Here is a 25840-nt window from a genome sequence, read left to right as displayed (position 1 = left end):
ATGTTCTTTGCACACACATGTGACTTAGGCATGGAAACCAGATGTCAAGTCCTGTACAGGACGGTTTTGCCTAAGAAGAAACAGTACCCTGTACTAGACTGACTGCCAAACCCAAAATAGGGAGGCAAGAAGGTTGTGGGTCTGCAAATTTTTCTTAGAACAGACCTGGGGTTTGGGTTGCTAAAGGCCTCAAGTCTCCAAAACTGGTGGCTACAACCACAAACTTTGGCTGGGTCCACCGTAAAAGGAATCATTAGTCCTCATCCTTTTGCATGTTGGTAAAATCGCTGGATTTCCCATATGAATGACAAAGACATCTGACAGGCTGAAAAGGTAGTGAGCCCAGTTAATGGTGAGACTGCAGAATATCACATTCCAATGTGGCATCCACATTCTGAAGGAGGATACAGAAAAGCTTAGGGAAGATCAAGGGATGATTAAAGGAGTGGAAAACGGGAACTTTGAAGCGGGTTTAAAGGCATCATTCATTTAGCTGGAGCAAAGAGGCTGGGGCATGAAGGGTTGTCACTGGGGAAGGTCGGGCAGCTGTTTTCCATTTGTACAGATGAAGGAGAAATACCCTCCAATTGTAGAAGGTCTGAGCCAGACATGAGGAAGAACTTCCCAGGCTTACTTTGATTATGCGTAATAAGGGGTTTCAAGTTTCTTAACCTAAGTAGAGAAAGCTCTTCAAAGACCTTAAGAATTTTTGAGACACCATTCATATTTGAACGTGGCAGAGGGTTAACTAGATTTCTTTCTCCTTCCCAAATCTTCATGACTCTACTGTTTATGAACCACCTCACCAGCAGACACAACCAAGTAACACAGACAAAATTTTTAAAAAGGAAAACATACTCAGTTAAGTGTCAACCGATTCTGGAAAATTAAACAGCACCATTCTTCTCTCATTTCAAAGCATGGGCTACCTCGAAGTATTTTATCTGGAAGCTTCTGATGACGAGGGTTTTGTGCAGTTTACGTCATTCCATGACTGACCCACAACTTCGATGACAAAATGACACGTGATCCTTATTCCCGGGGAAGCCTGTCCAGTCTGCTGAACTGACACCTGCCAAGTCAACATGAACTTCAATTGACAGACATGTCATGCCTGCAGTGTTCTTCCTCTAAATGCTAGTGGGACAAACGATCTACCACTCCAAAGGTGAATCTGGAGAGCAGAGAACACAATTTTTGACAGCGGAAGCAGCTGACGTGGTCAGTCACGAGCCCAGGAAGACCAGGAAACGGAGTGAGATGCTGAACCACAGTCTACGGACCAAGGGGCCAGAAGGCTTGGAATCGTGACAGTCATCACTGGAACTCCAGGTTTGTATAACTTCCTCAAATTTCAAAGTCCTTTCTAGATCTTTAGCACTAATGTACAGCTATACTTATTCGGGAAGGTATAATCTCTCCTGCCAGTTCAGCAGACTGAGACCACAGACTAAAGGACCTGCCCTGGGCTACATCGTTGTTGGACAGTTTAGGAAATGCTTTCATACTGTTTATGTTAAAAGAAAGAAGGAAAAAAAAAAAAAAAACCACAAACGCAAAGGACACAAAGGAAATGTGTATTTACTGAGTCCTCACCGTTGATGATTCCTACCACGCTTGGAATAAAAGCCCCCGTCTGGGTCAGGACCCCCATGGACCACCTTCAGGCTCCCGATTTCGGCTCCTGCCACTTGGCCTGCGGCTCCCCCTGCTGGCGGCGAGCGGCACTGGCCTCCCACCTACACCTCTGGGCTCCGGCCCCTCCGGCCAGCAAGTCCCCGGAGGGGTGGTCCTGGCCTGATCTCCCTCCCTGGACTTCCTACTCCTTCACACTCTGCAGTACTGCCTTCCGGGCTCTTCTCATTCCCCTTTACCGCTTGTCTTTCTTCCCACAAAGAGCACACATCTTTCTGATTTGTTCACTAACGTATGTCTGGCCTGCAGCAAGCACTCAATAAATATTCGCCAAATGAATGAGCGCATTTCTCAGCCTTACACATACCTAACTCATGTACCGACCTGCGAGGGAACTATTTTTAATTCTGGAAGCTGGTGATGGACAGGGAGGCCTGGCGTGCTGCGGTTCACGGGGTCGCAAAGAGTTGCACACGATTGAGTGACTGAACTGACTGACTGACTAAGATGAAGAAACAGAGGCACAGAGAGCTTAAGTGACGTCCCTAAAATCTCCCGGTAAAGCAGCGGCACAGAGCCTGGCGCTCACCCCTTCCGCGGGAAGGCCAGCCAGGGAGCCAGCCACGTGCCCCCGCCCCCGCCCGGGGGCAGCCCGAAGCCGCAGCCCACGAGGAGACCTCCTCTGAGAAGAGTAAGGGCGAGAAATAAAGTAAAGGTGCCAAATATGAACTTCTATTCTGGTATCTTCTCAGGTCATTTGGCTTTCATAGTTGATGCAAAGAGAAATTTTGGAAGCCTATCTGAAACACCTCTTCACTTTATGCGTTTGACAAGATACTGCAGAAGCCTCTACCCCATCTAAGCACATACGAAGGGCAGGCGGTCTGTGCCACCCAGCAGATACCGGAGACAGATCCGAGCAAGGACCGAGGACACGCCCGGTGCCCAGAGCCTGAGCCGAGGAGGGCATCGGGACTTCCGCGAGGCTCCAGGGGCGGCCTTGTCCCTGGGCAAGGACGGAGCCGGGGGAGGCGCGGGTGAGGCCCCTGGGAGTGAGAGGGACAAGGCAGCAGGCGATACAGAAGGAAACATGGAGGGCGCTGCGGCTGGCTTAGACTAGCGCCCCATCCTGGGAGCGCGGCAGTTACACTGATGGGACCGCCTCCCAGAACCGATCAGCCCACCGACGTCCAGGGAGACGGCTGGGGGAGGGGTCTAGAGAGTAAGACTGGTGAGCGATGGCAGGGCCTGAATCAAAGTGATGGTCGTGATGCTGAGTGCTGGGGACTCAAGATACTGCTGAAAGAGACTTTTCAACGATTCCCAAAGACACCTGTATGTTAGCAGGTGGCTCTCCCAGGCCCCGCGTTTGAAGGATGAGTGGAGGAGGGGGGTCTGCCACCCCTGTAGGCTCTGAACAGCATGTTTAAAAAGCTCCAAGTGCCCCCACCCCAACATCCTTATGATGTCTTTCAAAAATGAAGGCTGTTTCAGCTCTGTTCCCTGAAAAACTTTGAGGCTTGTCCTTTTACAGGTTTTACTGTTCCTTAAAAGAATGCATATTCCTGGAAGAAACACTAGGAGACAGAGATAGTGCAAAGCAGAACCTGAACATTACTTGTTAATCCTACTTATATCCAGGGACAGTCATGGCTAATACTTGATTTTTAATAAGATATGCGTGTGTGTGTGAAATGTCTGTTTTTAGAAAAACATGGGTTAGTTCAATTTGTATATATTGTTTTGCAAACTGCTTTTTTCCAGTTAACATTATTCACATAAGTGTTCATTTTTACATATGTATGTGTATACACACACATGCACACACACACACGTGCCAACATGGCAAAGGTACTTGCAGGATTCTGAACATGTTTCTACTCTGTAAGCTCTGGACATGTTCCCTGCACAGAAGTGATGAAGACATCACTCCTCTGACATCAATGCTCTGCCACCCTAAACAGAAGATGCGCTTCAGCTAGGAAAATCATCACAAATGTGTGCAGAAACAGAATGAATCGATTCTGATGAACGTTCCTGCATCTCCTGAAAGAAAACAAACACCACACATTTGTCCACAGACAGCTCGGCATGCACCGCGCTGAAGTGTTTTTGCTGGAAGTGTGAAGTCGTTAGCGCAGGCGTATTTCTGTTAGCAGAAAACAGCCGCTACTGGAATTAGTATCCAGAAATGAAATTATTTCCCCCCATCATCCTGCTGGATTGCTCACCACACAAACAAGAAGTGAACATCATTCATTACTTGGGAAATAAGGCTGACCCAGCCAGGCTCAGGCTGCTGGGTAGAAAGAGGTAAAAATAAAATAATAAAGTTCTCATTTCCTAGGTAAATGCTTGCTAACACAGCTGTTTAGATCCTTACACTCATTTCAATTTTTTGTTCAATATTTATTTAGACACCTAACCATGCCTTAGAGGGACACATATGTTTGGTACACCATCAACAACCACACAACTCCCGGGTAAGAAGTTAGGCATGCGCTGAACACCTAGCACTGAAGAGAGATCTTATCTCCAATATTTTAGTACATTAAAACTTCTGGCTTTTGCAAAGTATTTTGGTTTCTTTGGGGGCAAGGTAGCGGTTTTCATTTATTGAGCACCTAAACCTTATCTCCTGCATTGGCAGGTGGATTCTTTACCGCTGAGCCACCTGGGAAGCTAGAAGGGAATAAGATACCTTAATAAGCAAATTATACAAATCTGACATCAGAGAAAACGGAGGCTCCAAAGGCTTGAGTAACTTATCCAAGGTCCTACAGCTCATTTCTGGAATTGGAGCCCAGGTCTAATCAGCTCCAGAGTTTGTCCTTTTATAATTCACAGTGCTGCGTCTGATCTCTTGGGGGAGAGGAAAATGGTCTCTTCTTGCAGAGACAACACGGACAAAGATGTGGAACTGGGCAGAGTCCAGGTGAGCCTCAATAGAGGCCAATCACAGAAACCAGGTTATTGAACACACTGCAAGGCAGGGAGCAGCCTGCTGCGAGTGGGGTCTCAGTGCATCTGTTAAAGTCCTGAAGCCGAATGTCATCTTCCGGACTCTGGACAAGATGGAGAGCAAGATTCCCTGGAAAATGTCTGTGGGTCTAAAGAGCCCAAGGACAGGGAGAGAGAATCAAATTCTTGCTCTAGTGTGATGCCTGGAGGTGCCAGAAGTGTTGTCCACTCCTAACAGGAAGAAACTCGATTCCTATGAGAGGACAGGTGCTCCGGATGAGCTTCATCAAGTCCCTCGAGGCAGAAACAGCAGTACAAAGGAATTCCAATAACACGTGAAGGAAGAAGGTGATAGTAACAGCAATAGTGACAGCTGACATTTATTGAGCACTGCTTCCAACCCACATCGTGTTCTAATTACCTGCAGTCAATGAACTCATTTAATCTTTACATGTAGCTATGAATTGGGCATTACTATGAGGGATTTAGTGTTATTTTGACTCAAATCATGGCAGTCTGGGCCCACAGTGATGGGTGATGTCACCCCTTTCAGATTTTTACAAACTGATTTTTTTTGGTCACACCACATGGCACATGGGATATTAGTTCCCTGACCACAGATCGAACCCATGCCCCCTGCATTGGAAGCTTGGAGCCTTAACCACTGATCCACCAGCAAAGATGAGTAATCATTTAAGCTTACCAGACCTTGGCTTCCCTGGTGACTCAGATGGTAAAATAAAACAATCTGCCTGAAATGTGGGAGACGTGGCTTCAATCCCAGGATTGGGAAGATCCCCTGGAGAAGGGAATGGCAACCCATTCCAGTATTCTTGCCTGGAGAATCACATGAACACAGCCTGGTGGGCTACAGTCCATGGGATTACCAAGAGTCAGACACGACTGAGTGACACTTACTGTGGTCCAGGCTCTACGAAGCTTTAAATGAATCATCTAACTCTCATGACACGGAAAGGCAGGTACTGTTAATATCCTAGTTGATAAGAGAGGAGTAAAGTATCTTAACAAAAGCTGGCATCAGAGGAGAGGACTATTATGTAGTAGAAAGAGCACAGGGATTGGGAACTCAGAGGCAAGCAGGACACTAGCTTCTTATACTTTTGAAATTAATTTCTCAGGATTATTACAATCAAGTGATACTTCACATATAATCCTTATATTTTCTTTCTTGCATAGCTGGTTCTATTGTATTATATATTGATACTGCAATGCTTTTGCTAAAAAAGTAAAAGCAAACAACACAAAGATACAGAAATTTATTTATAACAGCCTAGTGGCTTAACATAAACACTTTTATCCTTCAGCTTTACGCTAACATTTGCCACAGATTTGTCAGAATTGGTGTTTTGAAATGAAAACACCTCATGCTGCACTGAGCAGATACTGGACATGATCAATATTACTGTGACAGCAGATTCACTGAACGTGATTCCCCAAGTGCTGCATTACTTTGAATCGTAAACTTAAAAAAAAAAACAATTGTCTTTGAACAGGTATGTGAGAAGCAGTGAAACTGTAGAAGAAATCTCTGGGGATGTGTGCAGGTATACAGAAAATGGATTTCTTCCAAAACAGTTAGCTGGAGAGACGAATCGTCCCTGGAGCAGAACGCGAGTGTGTGGTCAAGCCAACAGACCATGGCTCACCAATGTAAACACATACTTGACCCTCTCCCAAGTCAACCTGGTAAGAAGAACCTGCCAAAGTGACTGGGCCCTTCCAACATGACGAATTCCCCTGTCTTAATTGAGGGGTCCCAAACAAAGGCCCTGTATTTTCTGACCGAAAAAAGCTCTTATCCACTTTTCAAAAGATCACTGAATTCCACATGTTTTTTCAGGAAACTGCTGGCCCTGATTTTCAACCTGTTTCTAAGGAATCAGAAGTGTTTGCAAAGTCTGGAGAAGCCAGCTAAAACTGGCCACAGAGATCTTTCTGTGGGGGCAGGTTATGTGATTACAAAGCAATGTAACTGGCAGTAAAAAAGTGTGGCCTGAAGCCAATGAAATGTAGGGACCAGGTTAACACAAACCAGTGGGAAGTGGTCAGAGCTTCAGTGGTGGGGAGACCACTTCCCCTGGGCTGCTCTGGGGGCAGGAGAGGTGGACTCTAAATTTCCAACGTTTGTAGCAGGGCAGGATGCCTGTCAATAGATTTCAGTACTTACAGGGATGTCGGAGGAGGAGGTAACACAAATAGCAACTGCTATTTGGTACTAGTTGGTAACACAAATAGCAACTACTATTAACTGTGGCCCACACACAGCATGGAGCCTCGTTCAATCCACCAGCACCTCTGACAGTTAAATGCTTTTCTCCAGGCAAATGATGAACCTGGGATTCAGAAAACTTTAGGTTTTCTACATATGTGTGAAGTTACACAGATTTCTAAGCATACTGTTGGTTCAAAGAGCCAGCTGTTGAGATAATTTGGGTAGCATCTAGATGTGTTAAAATTTCAGAACAACCAATAATATTTCCCCAAAGATGAGATGAAAAAGGTAAAAGAACACCTGATTCAGTTTTGGTGAAACAAGAGAACCAGGCAGGACTGAGAAGGACAGGCTTCTTTCGTGAAGGAGTGTCCTAGACCCTCTGACTGAATCCCACACGTTGAACACTCTGGGGGAGACTGTCAGGCCGGTTACATCATGTGTTTGCTTTCCGGACCATGTGGCCAGAAGACATCACAGACACAAGGGTGGGGGACGAGCGGACACACTTACTGTGGCGTGGGAGATGGTCAGAATCCCATTCTTGACGGAGCACTTCCTTCTCTGCCACACTTTCCGGATCCTGAGGATGGAGCCAAACACAGCCTAATACATACAGTACCTGCTTCACCAGCTGCACGGTGTCATGCCTGGCCATCATCACAAAAAGCCCCCAACCAAACACCACCCAAGCCAGGATCTGGGCTGCCTTTAACGATCCCAGCTGGAGGGGAACTCAGACCAGTAGGCCCACACAGAGAGGCACCACAGCAGTGGGTTTCTTCCCCCTCTGGCCGCACTCATGGCACGTGGAACCTCCCTGAGCAGGGACTGAACCTGTGTCCCCTGCGGTGGAAGCACAGAGTCTTAACCACTGGGCCGCCAGGGAAGCCCTCAGCACTGTTGGTCATGAAAATGGGAGACAACAGAAATCTGATAGCAGGAGAGTAAATAAATGATTACAGTCACATTCGCACTACAGGGTATCCTGCAGGCGTTTAAAAAGAATCACACAACTACATATGTGCTGACCTACGCAGATTTCTGAAGCATACTGTTGGTTGAAAAAGCAAGCTATTTTAAGATACTTTGGGTATCATCTAGAAAAGTTAAGATTTTAGACCTGTAAAACAGCATTATACATTTTCTATACATATATGTATAAACGTATTTCCTTCTTTATTGTCTGTCTCCCTGGTGAGGATGTAAGCTCTATAACGATAAGGACTTTCTTTGGTTCAGAGTTACATCCCCAGTGTCTACAACAGTGCCTGGCATGTAGGACTCCCAGAAGGTATCTGCTGAACGCATGGGGACAGTCCCTGCCTTCCTCAAACCACACATGACAAGTCACAGGTGCCACCTGTGGACATAGACCAGTTACCACTGCTTCTAAAGACAGCAGGTTAACTCTCAGACTTACCTGAGGGAAGCATCGTTCAAAGCTGGTGCATGGGAGACCGTATAAGTGCGTCTCCCTTCCTGAGAGGCTGGGGCAGGGCCCTAGGTTACCAACCCCTGGAAGCATGCTGAGCACACAGGGGCCCCGGGCTGGCTGTGTACGTACCCGTCGCTCTTCTTCAGCAGGTAGCCCTTCTTCTCGCTGCCGTATTCCTTGTTACCCTGAAGCTGGTGCATGCTGTAGCCTCCTTGCCGGCTCTGGGAATCCTAGAAAGGAGATGCCATGGATTAGACTCATGCCGGAGACAATTCTCCACTTCTTGACTCTAGTCTGCCATGGAGCATTTGCCTGGAGCTAAGAGAATTGTGGACTTTTGAGAGTTGCTGGGTCCTTGATCATACACTAGCTGAGGAAACTGGACAGGTAAGCAATTGCCAGACAAGCTTGAGCTGAGGGCTGGGGTCCGGATCTCCTATTTCTAGTCTGGAAGCCAGCTCTACTTCAGAGACACTGCAGCGACAAGCTATTCTAGGACTCAAACTAGTCTATGTTGGCAGCAGAGACGAGTGCAGAAAGGGCTAGGGGAAGCGAAGTGGGCACCGGGCGAAGCTCATGCACCCCGAGAGGTCCTCCTCCGGGCAGACCGCCTCTCCCTCACCTTTGCTGCTAAAATACCCCCAACAAAAAGTACCCCTTCTCAGTCAGGGACGAAGAACTGCAATAAAACTCCTGTTTTGCAACTAACGAGTACTCTGTAAAAATACACCTATACCCATGCTTTTCATTTAAAAAGATGACTCAGTGGCAGGGAAAAGTGTATGATGTGGTGACAGGACAACACAGATGCGGACAAGCTCGATTTAACATCCACGAATGCTTTTCCCTCGTTTTTAAAGACTGCACTGTGGAAACGTAAGGACTGCAGAATGAGAACACGCGGTTTTAGACACAGAGGGAGGACAACACGGTCTGACAAAACGCATTGACTTACTCTCCTAGACTTCGATCAGGAAGGGCAAAAGCAAGAGGAAAAAAAGGCAGAACATTTGAAAATATAGTTAATTGCATTGATCGTCTTATTGTTTATAGGTTAAGCACTTTTTACAACACACAGAGAAAACATCACTGTAAAGATAATTAATATCAGGTATCTCTCTCTCCCTCACACTTCAGAGTCCTGATAAACTTTGGGTGATAGGATAATAAAACATCTTTATCAAGTTTCATTTCAGGTCACTTGCGAACAGAGGGAAAATAAAGCTGAATGGAAGAGGAAGTACACACTTCACCAAGATTAAAGGGCTGACAAACTGCAACATGTGTATGTGTAAAAAAAAAAAAACCCAGTTCTTTACTTAGATAGCCCAAAGAAAACGACAAATGGTAGGAAGATCCTTTGTTTTCCTACAATTTGTGTGAAGTGAAGAGAACTTAATAAAAATAGCCAGCTCAGAAGCAACCCCTGAAACGTGACGGTGAAGAGGCAGGAAGCTGAAGCATCCATTGTTTACTGATGGCTGGTGCAGGGCCTGCCTTCCAGGCCAGGATGACCTCTTCCTGGCATTCAAGATCCCCCAGACCAAACAGTGAGTGCTTGGTGAATGTGAGTAACAGCTGCAGGGAAATCTGTACGGCCATTCCACACACCCTGAGTTCACTGTTCAAAAGCATGCCCCGAATGCTCCCTAAAAGACAGGTGCCGCAAACGTGCGGAGGATGCTGGCTGGGACACAGCCTGTCTCGGAACTGGACGCTCACCCTTGGACCCCACGCTGCCCTGCTCTCTAGTGTGGGTAATGGAGAGCTGATGGCACGCTGTACTGGGCTCGGTGACTCGGACTAAAGAGGTTGCAAACGTTGCTTGGTTTCTTTGTTTGATTGATTTATTGGACATGCAGCATGTGGGATCTTAGTTCCCCCACCAGGGATCGAACCTATGCCCCCTCCATTGGGAGCTCAGAGTCTTAACCCCTGGACCACCAGGGAAGTCCCTGCTTGTTTTCTTAATCTGAGTCATTTCTTTAACTGGCCAGATGCCTTCCAGCTGAAATGTATCATTAGACAGTTTTAATCATCTGGGGAAGGGTGGAACCTAGGAATGTTGAAAAATTCCCCTCCAGGTTTACTTTTAACCAGGGTCTGCAGCCTTGGACTCAGGAGCTGTGACTGAGGGACGGAACCACATACCAAACAGGCAAGAGTCTGCCTCCTCCAGTGCCTCCAGGGACACCCCCAATACAACAGTGGGGACACCTGGGATTTTTTTCAAGGAGGCAGCAGTGTGTCCACAATACTAGTAAAGAAATACGAGGACAGAAGATCAGATCAGGTGGTAGAGACCTGAGCCGTAAGACAAACATAACAGGCTGGGATAAATGAAACCCACAGGGGTCCTGCCTTAACCCAGTGAAATCCCAGGGAAATTAACTACAGAAAATTACTTAACAGGTATCTCTGCCACATCTATACCTCCCCACAACATTAAAAACAAACTCTAAAATCTCCTTGATATAGATTCTTATTAAAAGAATAACTATCTACCTTGGACCCCTTTTCAATGAACTTCTCTTTATCTGCTCACATAATTCCTAGGTCTGTCTGAATGCTTTAGAACTATTCATCTCTCACCTTAACTGGCCTGCTAACATTTAAGATAAAGATCCAAATTTTAAAAAGTAAAAGTATTTATCTTTTTTAAAAAGTAAGGATTCATCAATTCATCAATTAAAAAATAATCGATGAAAACTATTATATTCTGTAAACTTACTACTAAGACATTCCTTACGTGTATTTTTACTAGCCTAAATTAACTTTAAATTCTGAATAACAAGCAGACTGAGTATTCCTTGCTTTATATCAGACTGTTAAAGGTGACTAAAGTGGCTGAAGCCTAGGCTTTGACCCCAGAAGTCTGTTTTATTAAACCAAGCAGGAAGGAAATGATGAGTCAGAAGTAGCATCAACAATCCTAAACTAACTACTAATGAGTTTTATGACCTAAAAAAAGTCACACAAATGATTATGATATTGAGAAATGATGGTTTAGCATGGCACTCCAGATAAACAAAAAGGGGATTCTATTTTTCGAGAAAGTAAATCTTGGAGAATTGTTAACACTTAATAAGGAAACAACCTGGAGAAGGGAAAGGCTACACACTCCAATATTCTGGTCTGAAGAATTCATGGACAGAGGAGCCTGGCAGGCTACAGTTCATGGGGTCTCAAAGAATCGGACACAACTGAGTGACTCTCACACATAGAGTAACTAAACAAAGCACATCTGAAGGAATGAAATAGGTTCTGAATCCTCTAACAGCAGAACGGGAACCAACATGTACCGAGGAGAGAGAAATGCAAATGAGAAGCTCATTCAGGCAAGCAATTTAAAACTAAACTTAAACTTGAAAAGCAAACCTTGGAGAAATTCCATGATGTGAGTCAAGAGATGTAAACTATAGAATGAGAAACTATGGTGATATTTTTTTGGCTCAATTTCCCATTCTCTATTAGCAGTACAAATTAGCTTACTTTCTTATTAGAAAACCTTATTAACGTATAAGATGCATTACGAAGCAGAAGAATCTCACATCCTCTAAAACTGCAAGCAATTACACCCTCATTGACTTAATGGCTTATAAATGTTTCTGGCATCCAATTTAAAACTAAACCTCTATTTATAGAAGCTTCAAATTTCTAATGTAGGGTATGAATGGAGTGGCCAGAGGAGTTCTTTTATTTCATCTTACTAAATATTTACTGAGTTGTATCGGGGTTCTAGGCAACGTACCAGATACTGTGAAAGGAGAGATGAGCAAAATGCATACAGTTTGCAAACTAAGATGGGTTACTGAGACAGACTCAAAGAAAAAGGTGGCGTTTGGAGAACGATTTATGGATATCATCATTAAAAATAAAATATTTTCAACCCTGAAAATAGTATTAAGGCAAACAGTCCTTTCACAAAGTTAGGCTATTATAAAAACCTAAGATAACTAATTTTCCTGGAACATTTGCCAAAAGTCAATAAAGAATTGTGACAAGGAAAAAATGAGTCTACCAAAAATCCAAAGATTCTATTTAGAGTGCAAATTCTTGAAGCTTCCTTTAATGGAGTCAGGTTGAAGCTGGTGGGGGTGAGACGGGTGAATGATTTGATGGGTGACTTTAATTTCACAAGTCCTTATTTTAGATTACTTTACACTCTTCCTGAACTGGAGTGTGAGAACTCTGTGGTGGACAGTCTTCTTCCATATTTACTAAGTCATTAAAGATCATTACCTTCTAAACATATTTTGTGATAAGAGATGATAAACACCATGAGAATGGGACAGGCATGCTGTGAAAAGTCAACTTGTAGAATACTCTGGAAGTGGTGTTAATGAAAACTTATTTATTAATTTGGGGTGGAATTAAAATAAATCATGTGGATGGATTTCCTCATGTGTATGAGAGGATTAGATGCAACTATGCTGTTTAACTAGTGTGAGCAGAATAGTCTTTACGAAAAACAAAAAGGGACTGTAATAGTCTTTTTTTCTTTCTTCTCCCAAGAAGCTTCCATGCACAGGAAAGAGGTAATCCCGTGTGACAAAACAAAGGTAGGAAGTGCTTAAGAACACAACTGCCAGTTGAAAACCGTGTCATTTTCTCTCCAGACAGAGACCTAGCTCTTACCCCTCCAGTTGGGTATCTCTAGTGCTCTTACACTGAGAAGTCATACAAGGAGACAGCTTCTCCCAGGGCCGGCAGTAAGCGAGGTCTGAGGCCTCAAAGCACAGGTGCAGACGCTGCGGAGACCGGATGAGCTGGGTACAAGCCCACATGCCTCCCAGCCCCTTGATGCCTCCCTCCGGGGATCAGCAGGTGCTCAGAGCAGGGCTACAGGCTCCACTCGCTGCATGAACACCCAGGATGTATATAAAAACTGGATTTGAGGAGGCAGGAGGGTAGAGGGCAAGGTTGCTTTAAGATTAATGAGGCTGGTGCATGCTTGAGGGGGTTTCGCTTTGTTTCTGTTTTGGACTCACCGAACCCCTTTTGGAAACTTTAGGAATTTACAGAGAGTTAGTTTGCAACATTTAAAAAAAAGGAGAGGGGGACACTTCCCCCAGTGGTCCAGTGGTTAAGACTGCCTTTCTCTGCAGGAAGGGTGGGTCCGATCCTGGGTTGGGGAACTAAGATCCCACATGATGCAGGGTGCAGCCAACATTTAAAAAAACAAACAAAAAAATCAGCCTGCAACTGTGAATCCATCGTAATTTCGTAACGTAAGTACTACCTTCTCCCACGCAGTGATGGTGCTCACGGCCCCACGTGCCCTTCACATCAAGTCCATTCCCTCCAGTTGCACCCCAGGCCCTCCACAGCCACGTCTGGGTTTTTGCCTCAGAAGCAGCATCTCTCACTCCTCCACCCACCCTGCCCCAAGCTGTAGGAGGGCTGCAGACTCCGCCTGAGTCTTTCTGGCTTCTTCTCTTTTCTGGCATGGGCCCTCCCAATCTCTTACAGCCTCCTTACTGCTGCAGTTTTGATCACTGGTTCACATGGCTGACTATTACCTACTAGGCAATGAGCTCCTTGATGGAAGGGACCCAAGATTGGTGCCTAGAACAGTTGCTGGCACACGGTAAGTATTCATTAAATGCTTGACCGAACAAACAAACAGATGAGACTAGTAATTAAGGATGTGTATTGCATTCATTTAACACTTACCGTTCACTGTACACTTCGTTTCGGCCCACAAGGACAATCTCACATGAATTTTCCTAACTGTGGGGGCAAAAGCTCTATATGCTCTGTATCAAAATAAGTTCTCTATTTTTCTGGCAGAATGAGACAGGTTCCTCTTAGCTGCCTGGAAAGACCAGGATGGTCTGAGAGGAATGGGGGTGTGCACATCAATGCCTACCCTTCAAAGCCTGGGGGGATGCTCTTCTGAAGCACAGCTCTTAAAGCCAGGATGGCAAACCTGGTCATGGAACTGGGCACATCGTTTTTTGTTTTTTTCACAAGGAGGGAATGGGAACTTAGAGGCCGTTTCTACTGCATTTTAGATGACAGCTGTATCTTGGGTCTCATCTGTCCCCCCCGCCACCACGACCACCCTGGCAGGAAGCCCTCCCTATGCCTGTTCTGCAGATCAGGATACGAGGCCCCACTCAGAAGGTGAGCCCTGCTGGAAACACAGAGACCACCTACTTCTTTCTGATCAAGTTGAAGGGAGGACTTTATTAGGTCTCGGAGTGCGGTCAGCTGTTTCTTTTCTTCATCCTGGGTCTGTTTGATCTATGAGAGAAAAACATTTCTTCTATCACTCATCTCTCTACATTTATGAGCAGAGTTTAATCCATCCAAATAAACACCACTCATCAAACAATTCAATTATACAGTTGATTTCCTTATTACAGTCCTTCGCAAGGTCTCATTTTTGACAGGCACGATTTTCTCATCTTCTTAAACTACCAGTGAGGTTGGAAATTAGTGAATAACGCAGCATGCTTTCTTATTAGGTAGTACGTCTAGGCTAGACAATTAACTCAGAAGGACTATTTTAAACAAAGGTAGGAAGTTAACACTGAGTCATGTGAGTTTTTCAAAGGGTGGTAGTGGAAATACCATGATGTGACTGAATGGGCCAGAAGACAACCTTCAGAATGACCAGAATCCCAGAGCTAATGCACAGACCAAAGTTTACAAAGTTTATGCGAGGGCAAAGGACTGGTGCTGCTTTGCCTAATTACTTAGAATTTAACTGCAACCTGAGCCACGTTAGAAAAATCAGAAAAAGTTCACAGCTGTGTATTTTTGAAGTTCTATCAGAATATAAGGCATCATCTGTAACACTAAAACGTTATTTGAATACATGCAGTTACACTCCTAAATACATACTTTTTTTTTAAATTTGAAAGTGAATGTTCATTCCCCACCGCCCCCAAGCTTCCAACTTTTTATTTTGTGCTGGGGTACAGCCAATTAACAATGCTGTGGTGATTTCAGGCGAACAGCAAGGGACTCAGCCACACGTACGCAAGTATCCGTCCTCCCCCAAACTGCCCTCCCAACCAGGCTGCCACATGATACTGAGTAGAGTTCCATGTGCTGTACATTAGGTCCTTGTATATAATTTTATTTTTTTTAGGTCCTTGTATATAAATTTAATATTATTCATTGCCAACTGGTTCATTAAGAACAAATTTGAGATTTCTACATACACATTTAGTTTTTTTCTCAAAAAAGTTTTCCTCTTGATTTTCTTCTTATAAAATCAAAACAGACAGTAGGGGGAAAGAAAGGAGAGGGAATATAAAACAAGCAAGCAAAAAAAAAATCATAAATCTGCCTATTTGGAGATAATCACTTAGCTGCTTTCCTTCCAGGATAAAAATTTCCTTTTGTCTTTCTGCAACTGCTGACGAAAGGGCACTCGTGATACTAAACCCAGAATGGAAAGTCATTCAGAACCAATGGCCATGCACCTGCTCCCTGCCCTGCCATGCTCTTCCTATGTCCCAGAAACATACTCTGGAACATCTGATCAGGGATGATGTCTCTGAGTTAAACTGGAGGGGGAAAAAGTGTTTATTAGCCCTAGGTTTATGCCGACACATCACTTAACCTTGTCTTCTTTTCTTTAGCACTCTTAGAATACAGATTGCAAATTTACTATCTACAAAAACAAGTTAAAGTGCATGCATTTTGTAAAGAACTTACATTATACAAATCAGCAGCCAGTTTTTCAATGTACTGTTTCAATTTATCAGCTGTTTTCAAACCATCTTGAAAGAAACTACAAAGGAAAACAACAGAGATTTACCAGCAGTTTTTAAAAAAAAAGATATGAACCATAGTTACCTGAAAAATCTGAAATTTCTATAGGTACACATTTACTCTTTACCCATATATCTATACAAACACTTACAAAACTGATTTCAGTATTTTATAAAGATGTACCAACAAATTATACAGGCAGGCAGATTCTTTACTGGTTGAGCCATGAGGGAAGCCCAAACTACAGGGACCATTTGACATATGCTAGCAGCTGTCACGTGGATACTGCAAGCAACAGCTATAGTCCCAACACTCTGATTTATACGAAGTACAGTTCTTCATGGTTGTGCCAAATTTGAATTCAAAAGAGACAGACACATAAACCAGTGGAGTAAATGAAGCCGAACTGGACATTAAGGAGAGCAATAAAGGCCAGAGGACAGTCAGCAAGGGTTCTTTGTGTTTCCCAAGGTCTCTGTGTCCCAACATATTTGAAACAAAGGCTGTTGAATCAGTGGTACTAATGAATTCGGAAAGTTTTCAGTTCATGAAGACTCACCAGCCACATTTCAAGTGCTCAGTTGCCACGTGTGGCTGGTGGATGCCAGTTGAGACAGAAAAGAGTATCAACACTTCCATCACTTCGGTATGGCAGAAACCAACACAATATCGTAAAGCAGTTATCTTTCAATTAAAAATAAATTTTAAAAAATTTCCATCACTTCAGAAAGTTCTACTGGGCAGTGCTACTCCAGGTGAAGAAAAAGCAAACTGAGATTTAAACAGTCTGCAAGGAATGTCATAAAACATACATTTTATGGAGAAAGAGGGATGGTTTCAGTTTGAGATGGTATTGATAAAAATGTGAAGTTCTTTACCAGCAGTGAAGGTGGGCTGGAAGGAGGGATAATCCCTACCAGTCAAAAGGCTGAAGAAGGACCCAGGCAGTTAGTTTATCTGCCTACAGTTAAATTCTTCCCAACATGACATAGACTAAGAAAAATCAAAGTAAGGAGGAATGATTTTAATCTACAGTATGAACCAATGTTGTAAACAAAACAAATCACACACGTAAATCCAGTAAATTTCCGAGTAAGGAGATTACGAGTCCCCGTCCCCCCCCACTCCATTTTTTTCCCATTAGCTCCATTTTCTAAATATTTTCTTAAGATCATGTATTACTCGGGCAAAATAAAATGAAAGAATCAACACTCAGCCTAGGAGGCTGAGGCTGAGCTGAGTCCTCAAATAATTACTTTAGGGCCAACTTCTGGTTTTTGGTGGGAAGCGGGGGATGGAGGGGTGGGGGGTAGGGGGGTGCCGGGGGCGGGGGGGGGGCCGCAGGGGAACAACACAGCCTGACAGTCAGTGACACCCAGTGGCCAGCACCCCTGTCAACAGAGCATCCCCCCCCCACCCCCCGAGGGCCCCGCCGCATCCACGCTCCGCACTGCCGCCTGCCGGCGGGGGCTGAGAGCCACAACCTTCCACCGAGGCCTAGCCTCCCTCCCTCTGACCTGGTTCCAGGTCAGCGGAAACGCCTGGCCCTAGGAGTAAAAAGCGTATTGTATTCTGGCTCCAAACCTCACCGTGCATATAACAACCTGGGGCGGGTTACTGCCCTTGGCTGACCACGAGCATGCTTCGCTCCACCTGTGGATGCTTTCTGAACTTCAGGGGGCGTCGGATGAGCCACTACCGATAACAGTGTTCTGCTGACTGGAGAGCGAAACATGAGTGTCAGCTCTGATGACCCATCACTCAGCCTGGACTTGGATGCTTTCCCTACAGAAGGGGAAATTGCCGAGTGACATCCCACTTGTCCCTTGGCCGATTTCTCTGTAAGTTCCTGAAATAATCGGGAAACTAGGTGATGATGTAATAATAATGGCAGCTAATGTGTAATTGAGTACCCAGCGCCAGTCACTCACCATTATGCATAATTCATGAAATATCCCTTTTTAAAGGTCTCTACAATCTAACAAAATAGGTAATTATTATCATTAACCTGTAAGACAGATAAAGAAACAGGCTCAGAGAGGCCAAGTGGGTTGTCTAGGGTCATCGAGTCATTAAGTGCAGAGTCTGGATTTGAGTATCCATTTTCCCATCTCTGGAGCATAGGTAATTAAAGCACAAGGCTGACCTGGGCCCAAATCTTCACTCGCCCACCGAATAACAGCATCATCTCTGGAGCCCTGCGTCTTGATGTCCTTCTAAAGGAAGTGAACAGAATGGCATGGACCTGGCAGAGTTCTCATGAGCACCAAGATAAACCGCCAGGCACAGAGAAACAGCTCAATGCATGATGGCCACAGGCCGGCAAAACGGGCTTCTTCATTTTTCTGACCTTAGGAACACAGCAGGATTGGTTCATTTTCTTTAAATAAGTAGCTTGAAAGCAACATGACCACATTTTAAAGGTACTGGGTGCAAGAAAAAGGTAAGCTGCCGACTGATGGGCGGAATGACCCCTGCATTTACACTGAGGAGCTAAGACACGCCTCCAGAGGCAGAGAGCAAGCACAGGAGTGCCTGACACCGTCACCATCCACCAGGCAAGACACATCCTCCTCAGAACAACTCGGAACCTTCTTGATCCTGAGAGTCACCATGTACTTCGCTTCTTTCTTAAGTCGCTCTAAGCAGTGACGGGGGAGGAAAATACTTTGTTCTTCCTTTTAATTTAAAAGAAAGAGAGAGCGGAAGGTCTCCCTGATACCCTTTATCACATGCACTGCTTGGCTTAGGAAGAGGTATTGCTTGGCCAAAAGCTGAAAGATTCGCAGAGCATTACTTTCGTAAGTTAGGATACCCTGGAATAGCAGAGAGTGCGGTTCTAGAAAACAAATTATAAAGCAAAAATTTTAAAAAGCACCCTCTCACAATCCAACCACCAGTCCCTTAGGAAAGCCTCATTTCCAAGCTTTAGGTTTGGCCTAAGTCAGGCATTGATTCCCAGCTGTCTAGGTAATGGGGACATTTTTCCCCAGATATATTCTTTGTCTGTTCTGCGGCATTTAGGAAACTTGAAAGCACAGGGGCAGTGGAAGTACTGCTAAGCTGCTGCTAAGTCACTTCAGTCGTGTCCGACCCTGTGCGACCCCATAGACGGCAGCCCACCAGGCTACCCGTCCCTGGGATTCTCCAGACAAGAACACTGGAGTGGGGTGCCATTTCCTTCTCCAACGCATGAAAGTGAAAAGTGAAAGTGAAGCCGCTCAGTCGTGTCCGACTCCTAGTGACCCCATGGACTGCAGCCTACCAGGCTCCTCCATCCATGGGATTTTCCAGGCAAGAGTACTGGAGTGGGGTATCATTGCCTTCTCCGTGTAAGTACTAATTAACTGCAAATACGTCTTGACAGTTCAGACCCAAAGAGACAGTAGAGAGTGGTAGACTGGACTCACATATGGAGATTCTTAAAAATACAGACGTCCAATTCCAATTCCAGGCTTACAAATCAGAATTTCTGCAAACTGAAAGCATGCAGAGTTCAAGAATTGGTTCTGCCACCTTCCAACTTTTAAGTTTCAAGAATCTTTGTTTTTGTTTTGTTGGGTTTTTTTTTTCCCATTAAAAAAAGTAAGATAAAATTCATGTAACATAAAATGATACATGATTTTAAAGTGTACAGTTCAATAGTTTTTAGTGTATTTACTGTTATGCAACCACTACCTAAGTCCAGAACATTTCCATCACTCCAAAAAGAACACTGTTCCTGTGGACAGTGACCCCCAATTTCTATCTTCCTCTATCCCCTAGCAAACAACAATCTGCTTTCTGCCTCAAAGGGCTTGCTTTGTCCGGACATTTCACTTAAATGGAATCACATCATATGTAATCTTTTGCACTGGCTTCTTTCACTTAAAGTAACAATTTTTTAAGAAAATTGAAGTAAGTTGATTTGTAATATTGCTACTTTCACACATATAGCAAAGTAATTCAGTTATACATATAAAATCCTTTTCAGATCTACTCTGAGTTCCTTAAATCACATGATAGAGTTCGCACCCTACTTCTTAAACCTGGGCTGAACTTGTGTCTAACTGTCTAACTGAATGCATCACAAGCGAAACAGTGCAATACTGGAAGCTGAGAAGTCAGTCTTATGTGTCTCAACTCTTCCTCTTTCAGTAATCTGAACCAGTATGAAAACAAACCCAGGCTAAAAGGAGTTGGGCTATACAGCCTGTCATCTCTTGCAATCAGCTAGCTGGGCGTTCCAATAACACTGCAGCCTCTCTTGGTGTCTCAGCTAAGACTACTTGCTGCGGAAACCCCCTTGGACACGGATGACTCTCCTGGTGGCTCGATGAGGCTGCCCTTCTTCGTCTGGCCTGGACGTCATCTCTGGAATGTGCTGTCCTGCAGCCCGTCTCCCTGGCTTACTCCATTGCACTGGCGGCCACACCCCTCTGCCACGCTGCTGTTAATTATGGTCCTGGCCACTGAGTGTGGTGAGGCTTCACACTGGGGCTCTGATTTGCCCTTCTCAAATGACTAATGATAGTGAGCATTTAATCATGGGCTTTCTGGCCATTCATGTATCTTTTTGGGAGAACCGGATATCTGAATTCTTGGTCTATTTTTAAAACTGTGCTCTCTGTTTGTCGTTGAGTTTTAAGAGTTCTTTATACATTCTGGACACTAGACGCTTATCTGATAAACAGTTTGCAAATATTTTCTCCCCTCCTGTGGGTGGTCTTCTCACTTTCTTAACGGTATCCTTTCACTCACAAGTTTTTAACTTCGAAATCCATTTTTACCTTTTTCCCCTTTGGTTCCTTGTGCTGTCTGTTTTGACACATATTAATTGAGCATCTATTAAATGACTGACTGTGCCTTTGGGCAAGTTACTGATCTTTTCTGAGCTACAGTTTCCTGATTGCTTTTGTTAACTCTAGCTGTTATTATCTGTAAGACGAAAGATGATAAAGTAATGTGTGAAAGTGCTCTTGAGTCTGCTAGAAGGGGTGGCTGAGCAGTAGAATAATACATTTGTCTTGGAAACAGCATGTTACTGACAATGTTCATGTTGGCAAGTCAGGAGTAATTGGTGTGGGCGAGCTGAAATGAGTGACACAAGTTCTTCTTTTCTGCTCCCTTTATTTTTCCACGGCAGTAGCTATATCCCTGCCGGGTACAAGCACTATGATGAAAGATTATCAGAGCAAATTCATTTTGGAGCAACACCTGACTTTGTGTTAAATCATTTTGAGAACTGGAATCAGGTTCTCAGAATATGAAATTCCTCTTTTTAGATCTAAGTAAAATGCTTTACAGGTCCACCCTACATCTGTTAAGGGTTTGGGGAGACTGACTGAGTTAGGAAGGAGGGAGAAGAGTCCTCGAAAGAAAGCTCCACTGGCCTCTCGCTGTAATGGCATCTGTGGGGCTCAATGTGGAGCGGCCAGGGTCGGATTACAACACAGCCCAGCTCTCCTGCCAGATGTCTCTGAATTGCTCTCCCTGCCGGGAGGTGTTTAGTGAATGGGGTTTCCTTCTGCTGCTCTTTCTCTGCCCTGGGGTAGACGCTTCTACCAGGGTCCAGTGTCCAAATGCCAGCCTTCCTCCAAGTCCAATTCCAAGTGCCCCCACCGCCTTCAAGGAGCCCTCACAGTCACCTCTGTAGCCAGAAGTCTGTCCGCCTCTTGATTCTCTGTGTTATCAGTCACTTTCCAGCCGCGTGATGACTCTTCATGTGACTTACTTCCTGCATCACACAATGAACTCCCAAGGGCGGAAGCCTTGGTACGTCACTGCATCCTACAACCTAGCAAAGTCCCTGGCTTCTGCTAGGAGACTGATAAATATTTGTGGAAGGAGAAAAAAACAAGAATCAAGGGAAGATGCTCTGCTTTTCACCTTTACCAACAAAGGCTAATATATCTGTAGTTTACATACATCTTATTTTTGGAAAACTCATGTTTGTGTAAGTTAAATCCTCCTATATGACTTAAGAGATTTTTGAGATCAAAAGAGATTTCTAAAATCATGTGAAATCAGACTTGCTGCTCAACTGCTGTAATTGAGAGACAGCACCAAATCCTAAACACTAGACCACCAGGGAGCATCTCAAATGTTGTGACAGAGAAGACGGAGAGATTCACTGATTTCTGCACAAGTGTAAAAGGAAGATCTGTGTTGAGGAAAACTAAAACTGATGAAAGACGAAAGACTCCCCCTAAGCTAAAATCAGGGACCACCACTACACATTTCAGTTTCATAAGCACCCTGCTGTGATAAGAAGGCAAAGGTTAGTCTGGGTCTTCAGTATGAGGCTTCTGCAGGTCAAATTATCTTATAAACATGGAACTGTTTCCATTTCACTGTATTATTCTTGTATCTGAAACCTTATAGAAAGTAGAATTTACTTTGAAAAGAGGAAAAGAGTAAAATCGAATTTATGTAAATAACAAGTTGTTAAAAGTTTGATCTTCCCGAACAGAAACAATCCTGTATAATAAAAATGATTCTTAATTCCACTTAGAATCACCTGAGCAGCAAACAGGCACAGGGCAGCAGGTATATGCATTTTCTCACTTAATTCTCGCATCTTCCCCAAATCCGAGGTGGGTCTACAAGAACCTTACCCCACCTGACCCCACCTGACAGGTGAGGGTACTGCAGTTCAGAGAAGCACCTGACAAGGATCACATGGTTACCAGAGCCTGGATCTGAAGTCCCCTATCTGCTCCACTCAAGCCTGGTGCTTTTCCCCTCACATTAATGCTGGCTCCCTTGAATGTTTCCGTTGAACACAAAGGTTTTCCTAGGTATGATATTATAAAAAAGAATACAAGAGATGACCAAAGGAAATTACAAAATTTAACCTCTTGGAGAGTAAGCATCTCATCTAGTATAATACTAATGACTTGTACAGTAGTCTACTTATGACTATGAGAGCTGCCTGGACCATTTTGGAATGTCCATGCACTATTTTTCTCTAAATTCCACAGATTTAGTACAGACTTGAACAGTAATCAGTACATTTTCAGACAGAAATTCTACCATAAAACCCAAGAAAGCTAACCCAGAAAGTAAAGGAGAAGTGATGATGTAAACGTGGTGCCCCAAGCATGATACAAGGGTGGCCTGCACCGCAAGTCACAGCGGGGCCCGAGCAGAACGACTGTGTCTCCCCAAAACACGGCAGCAGCCACACAGGCACTCAATATGAGCACCGAGTCCTGCCAGCGTCCAAAGTGTTCAGTTCCACTTAATTTGGATGATGGAAAAATGAAACAAAAACAGTCCCACGTAGGAATTACGTTGCACAAATGACCCAGTAACGGGTAAGATGCTAAGTTCAGTGGGGGAGGGAAGTTACCAGAAAGGCCTCTGTAGTGACAAAGTGACACAGCCACCGTGCCTTTGTCATGACAGCCCCACGGACTGCCAAGGCCAATGCCAGCATCCGTGAGGCGGCATTTAGAGAAGCCAAACAACTGCCCTTAATTAGAGAGACTGATTTACAGAAAGCACAGAAGGTGGAAGACAAAACCATTTCTCAGCATTTGGCCACAGAAGGTCACTACAACAACTATGCACAGGGACCAAATGAAGGCCAGAAAAGAAAGAAGGAAGGAAGCCGACCACACGACGGAGCCCTCCATGGGCTGATGATCACGGCTGCAATAGTCCACTTACTTGCACTGTGCGTGGTAATACTTTATCAGGTTCTGCAGCAGATCCACACCCTTTTTGGTCTTGATTTCATTAACTTTAATGAGATACTGTGGAAATAAAACAGAATTGGATGTTGATCATCACAGGGAAGGCTCTCTGGCGCGGGTTTGGGTGCCAGATCACCAATCGTGAGTCTGCAGGAGGCGGGGTTGCAGCCAGACAGTGTGAGCTGACTTAGGGAACGCTGATCTGACAGTCACAAGCGTACAACACAAACTGATTAGCGTGTTAGCATTTTATAAATGCTTAAGATTAGTTTACTAGACAAGCGGAAACCAAAACATTCTGGAATAATGGATTATCCCACCCCCACCCCAGTGCCGTGGATCTCAAACTCATTGTTCACGTGGACAAAACCTGAAAGATGGATCGAAAGACAAATGGCATTCTCTTTAAGGAAAATGCTGTACGATACTCAAACGTTCAGACCAAAGAGGTAAATTGGAAAGTACTTCAGGTACTAAAAAGGGAAAGAAAAAAAATAAAATAAATAAAATAATGCACTTGCTTCCTTAGTCGCTTCAGTTGTGTCCGCCTCTCTGCGACCCCATGGACCATGGCCCGCTAGACTCCTCTGTCTCTGGGATTCTCCAGGCAAGAACACAGAAGTGGGTTGCCATTTATGTGCTAAACATTACTGGCTCTGATTTTCACGACTGGCCAAGATTTTCAGTTGATATTGTTTGCTTCTTGTTCACTTGTTTATGGTGTGAAAATGCTCATGAACAGATAAGCTCCCAGAAGGAGCTGAAGGCTGATGAGGGGAGGGCAGGACAGAAATTTAAAAAAAAAAAAAAAAAAAAAAAATGAAGGAAGAAAAACTCGAAACTGAGAAAATTCTATCTACTTTAATATTTTCTGAAAACTGCCAAAAAAAAAAAAAAATTCCATTTCTCAGTATCAGAGTGAGTAGGTCAAGGAATGCCAGTGTTCAATGGGAACCCAGTTTGAGAACCACTGCTCCAAGTCTAAGGTAACATGCTTTTCATTGCATTTTCCCCCACCCCCCCACGAATTCAGACTTTCTTAGTGACTACTTCATTTCAGTTTTCATTCAAACTGGACACAGGGTTAAAAACAAAACAAACAAAACGCCATGCTGCACAACCTGTACTAGTAAAATTTAATATTCACTACTGTTACCTTTCACTCAATTTTTTTTTTCCACACTCACTCACAAGCAATATTAAAGTTCTCACCAAAGAATCCCGTTTTGGCTTAAAGAGCCCCTTAGGGCCCGGGCTCAAAATATGAGACAACAGGGAGACGGCAGATCCCAAAAGGCTTGGAGAAAAGTGGAGATTAGAGTCCTTGAGAAACAGTCCCCTCCTCTAATCATCAAACCACAGCCCGCGTTTAAGCATAAAGACAGCTGACCAGCAGGAAAGGCAAGGGGGATCCGCGTCCGAGGTGCAGGGCTGACTTCAGGCCGTCCTTACCTCGCACATCTGGAGCTGGAAGAGGCGCCGCTCCTTCTCCATTTCCTCCGCGATCTCAGCACCAGTGATCTCCGTGCGGATCATCCCGTGCTGCTTGGCGTGCTCCCTCTTCTCCTTCTCAATTTTGGTACTGTAACCAAAGCAGACGCCGTCATTTAAGAACAAAAAACCCACACGCCTGTCCTTCCTTTAAGCACAGCCATTTGACTCTTTCTTCATTACTAGACTCTTAAATGGACAGCATCGATCGAAAGTTGAACATCTTGAGTTCAGAGAGAGTCAACACATTGCATGCATTTTCCCCAAGGACACTGCCTATGTTTTCACTGTGATCTCCCCCTTGACAGGATTCACACAAGTTCTCTTCCATGCTGGTTGGCATCAAGTCACTGACAGCTGACTTTTTCTGCAGTAAAGCACTTTACACGATGCAAAAGAAATCAGGAGGTTGGAGGCCTCAGGCATGTCTTGATTATTAATAGATTATAAGACTTGAGAATTATTTCAAGAGTATATAATGGGTCTTTGGAGGCATGCACAAAAGTTAGCCAAAGGTAATATTCAATATTTCTCTAAACATAGGTTGTTTTTCACTCCCTAATGATGTTTTAATCAGTTAACCACCTGGCAATGGATTGTACACAGTCAAGATTTAGAAGAAATCCAAATCTCTTATTTGGAATGCTGTGAAAATGTTCTTCAGTTGGGAGG

General features: G+C 44.3%; 1 protein-coding gene across 4 annotated transcripts in view; it reads right to left on the bottom strand.

The window, feature by feature from the left end:
• ASAP1 (ArfGAP with SH3 domain, ankyrin repeat and PH domain 1) overlaps window positions 1-25840 on the bottom strand; it is a 328727-nt gene that overhangs the window by 51431 nt on the left and 251456 nt on the right. For all 4 annotated transcript variants that reach the window (XM_061123183.1, XM_061123185.1, XM_061123186.1 and 1 more), the window contains 6 exons: window positions 25130-25259; window positions 23652-23737; window positions 15942-16017; window positions 14430-14516; window positions 8397-8497; window positions 7343-7412 (listed from right to left, as the gene is read on the bottom strand). In XM_061123183.1, the coding sequence (XP_060979166.1) occupies window positions 7343-7412; window positions 8397-8497; window positions 14430-14516; window positions 15942-16017; window positions 23652-23737; window positions 25130-25259 (550 nt within the window). The remainder of the gene's footprint in view (window positions 1-7342; window positions 7413-8396; window positions 8498-14429; window positions 14517-15941; window positions 16018-23651; window positions 23738-25129; window positions 25260-25840) is intronic.

Source organism: Dama dama, chromosome 21, assembly GCF_033118175.1.
Source record: "Dama dama isolate Ldn47 chromosome 21, ASM3311817v1, whole genome shotgun sequence".
Taxonomy (NCBI): Eukaryota; Metazoa; Chordata; class Mammalia; order Artiodactyla; family Cervidae; genus Dama; species Dama dama.
Note: the sequence above shows the minus strand (reverse complement) of the source record. Positions and strands in the feature narration are given on the sequence as shown.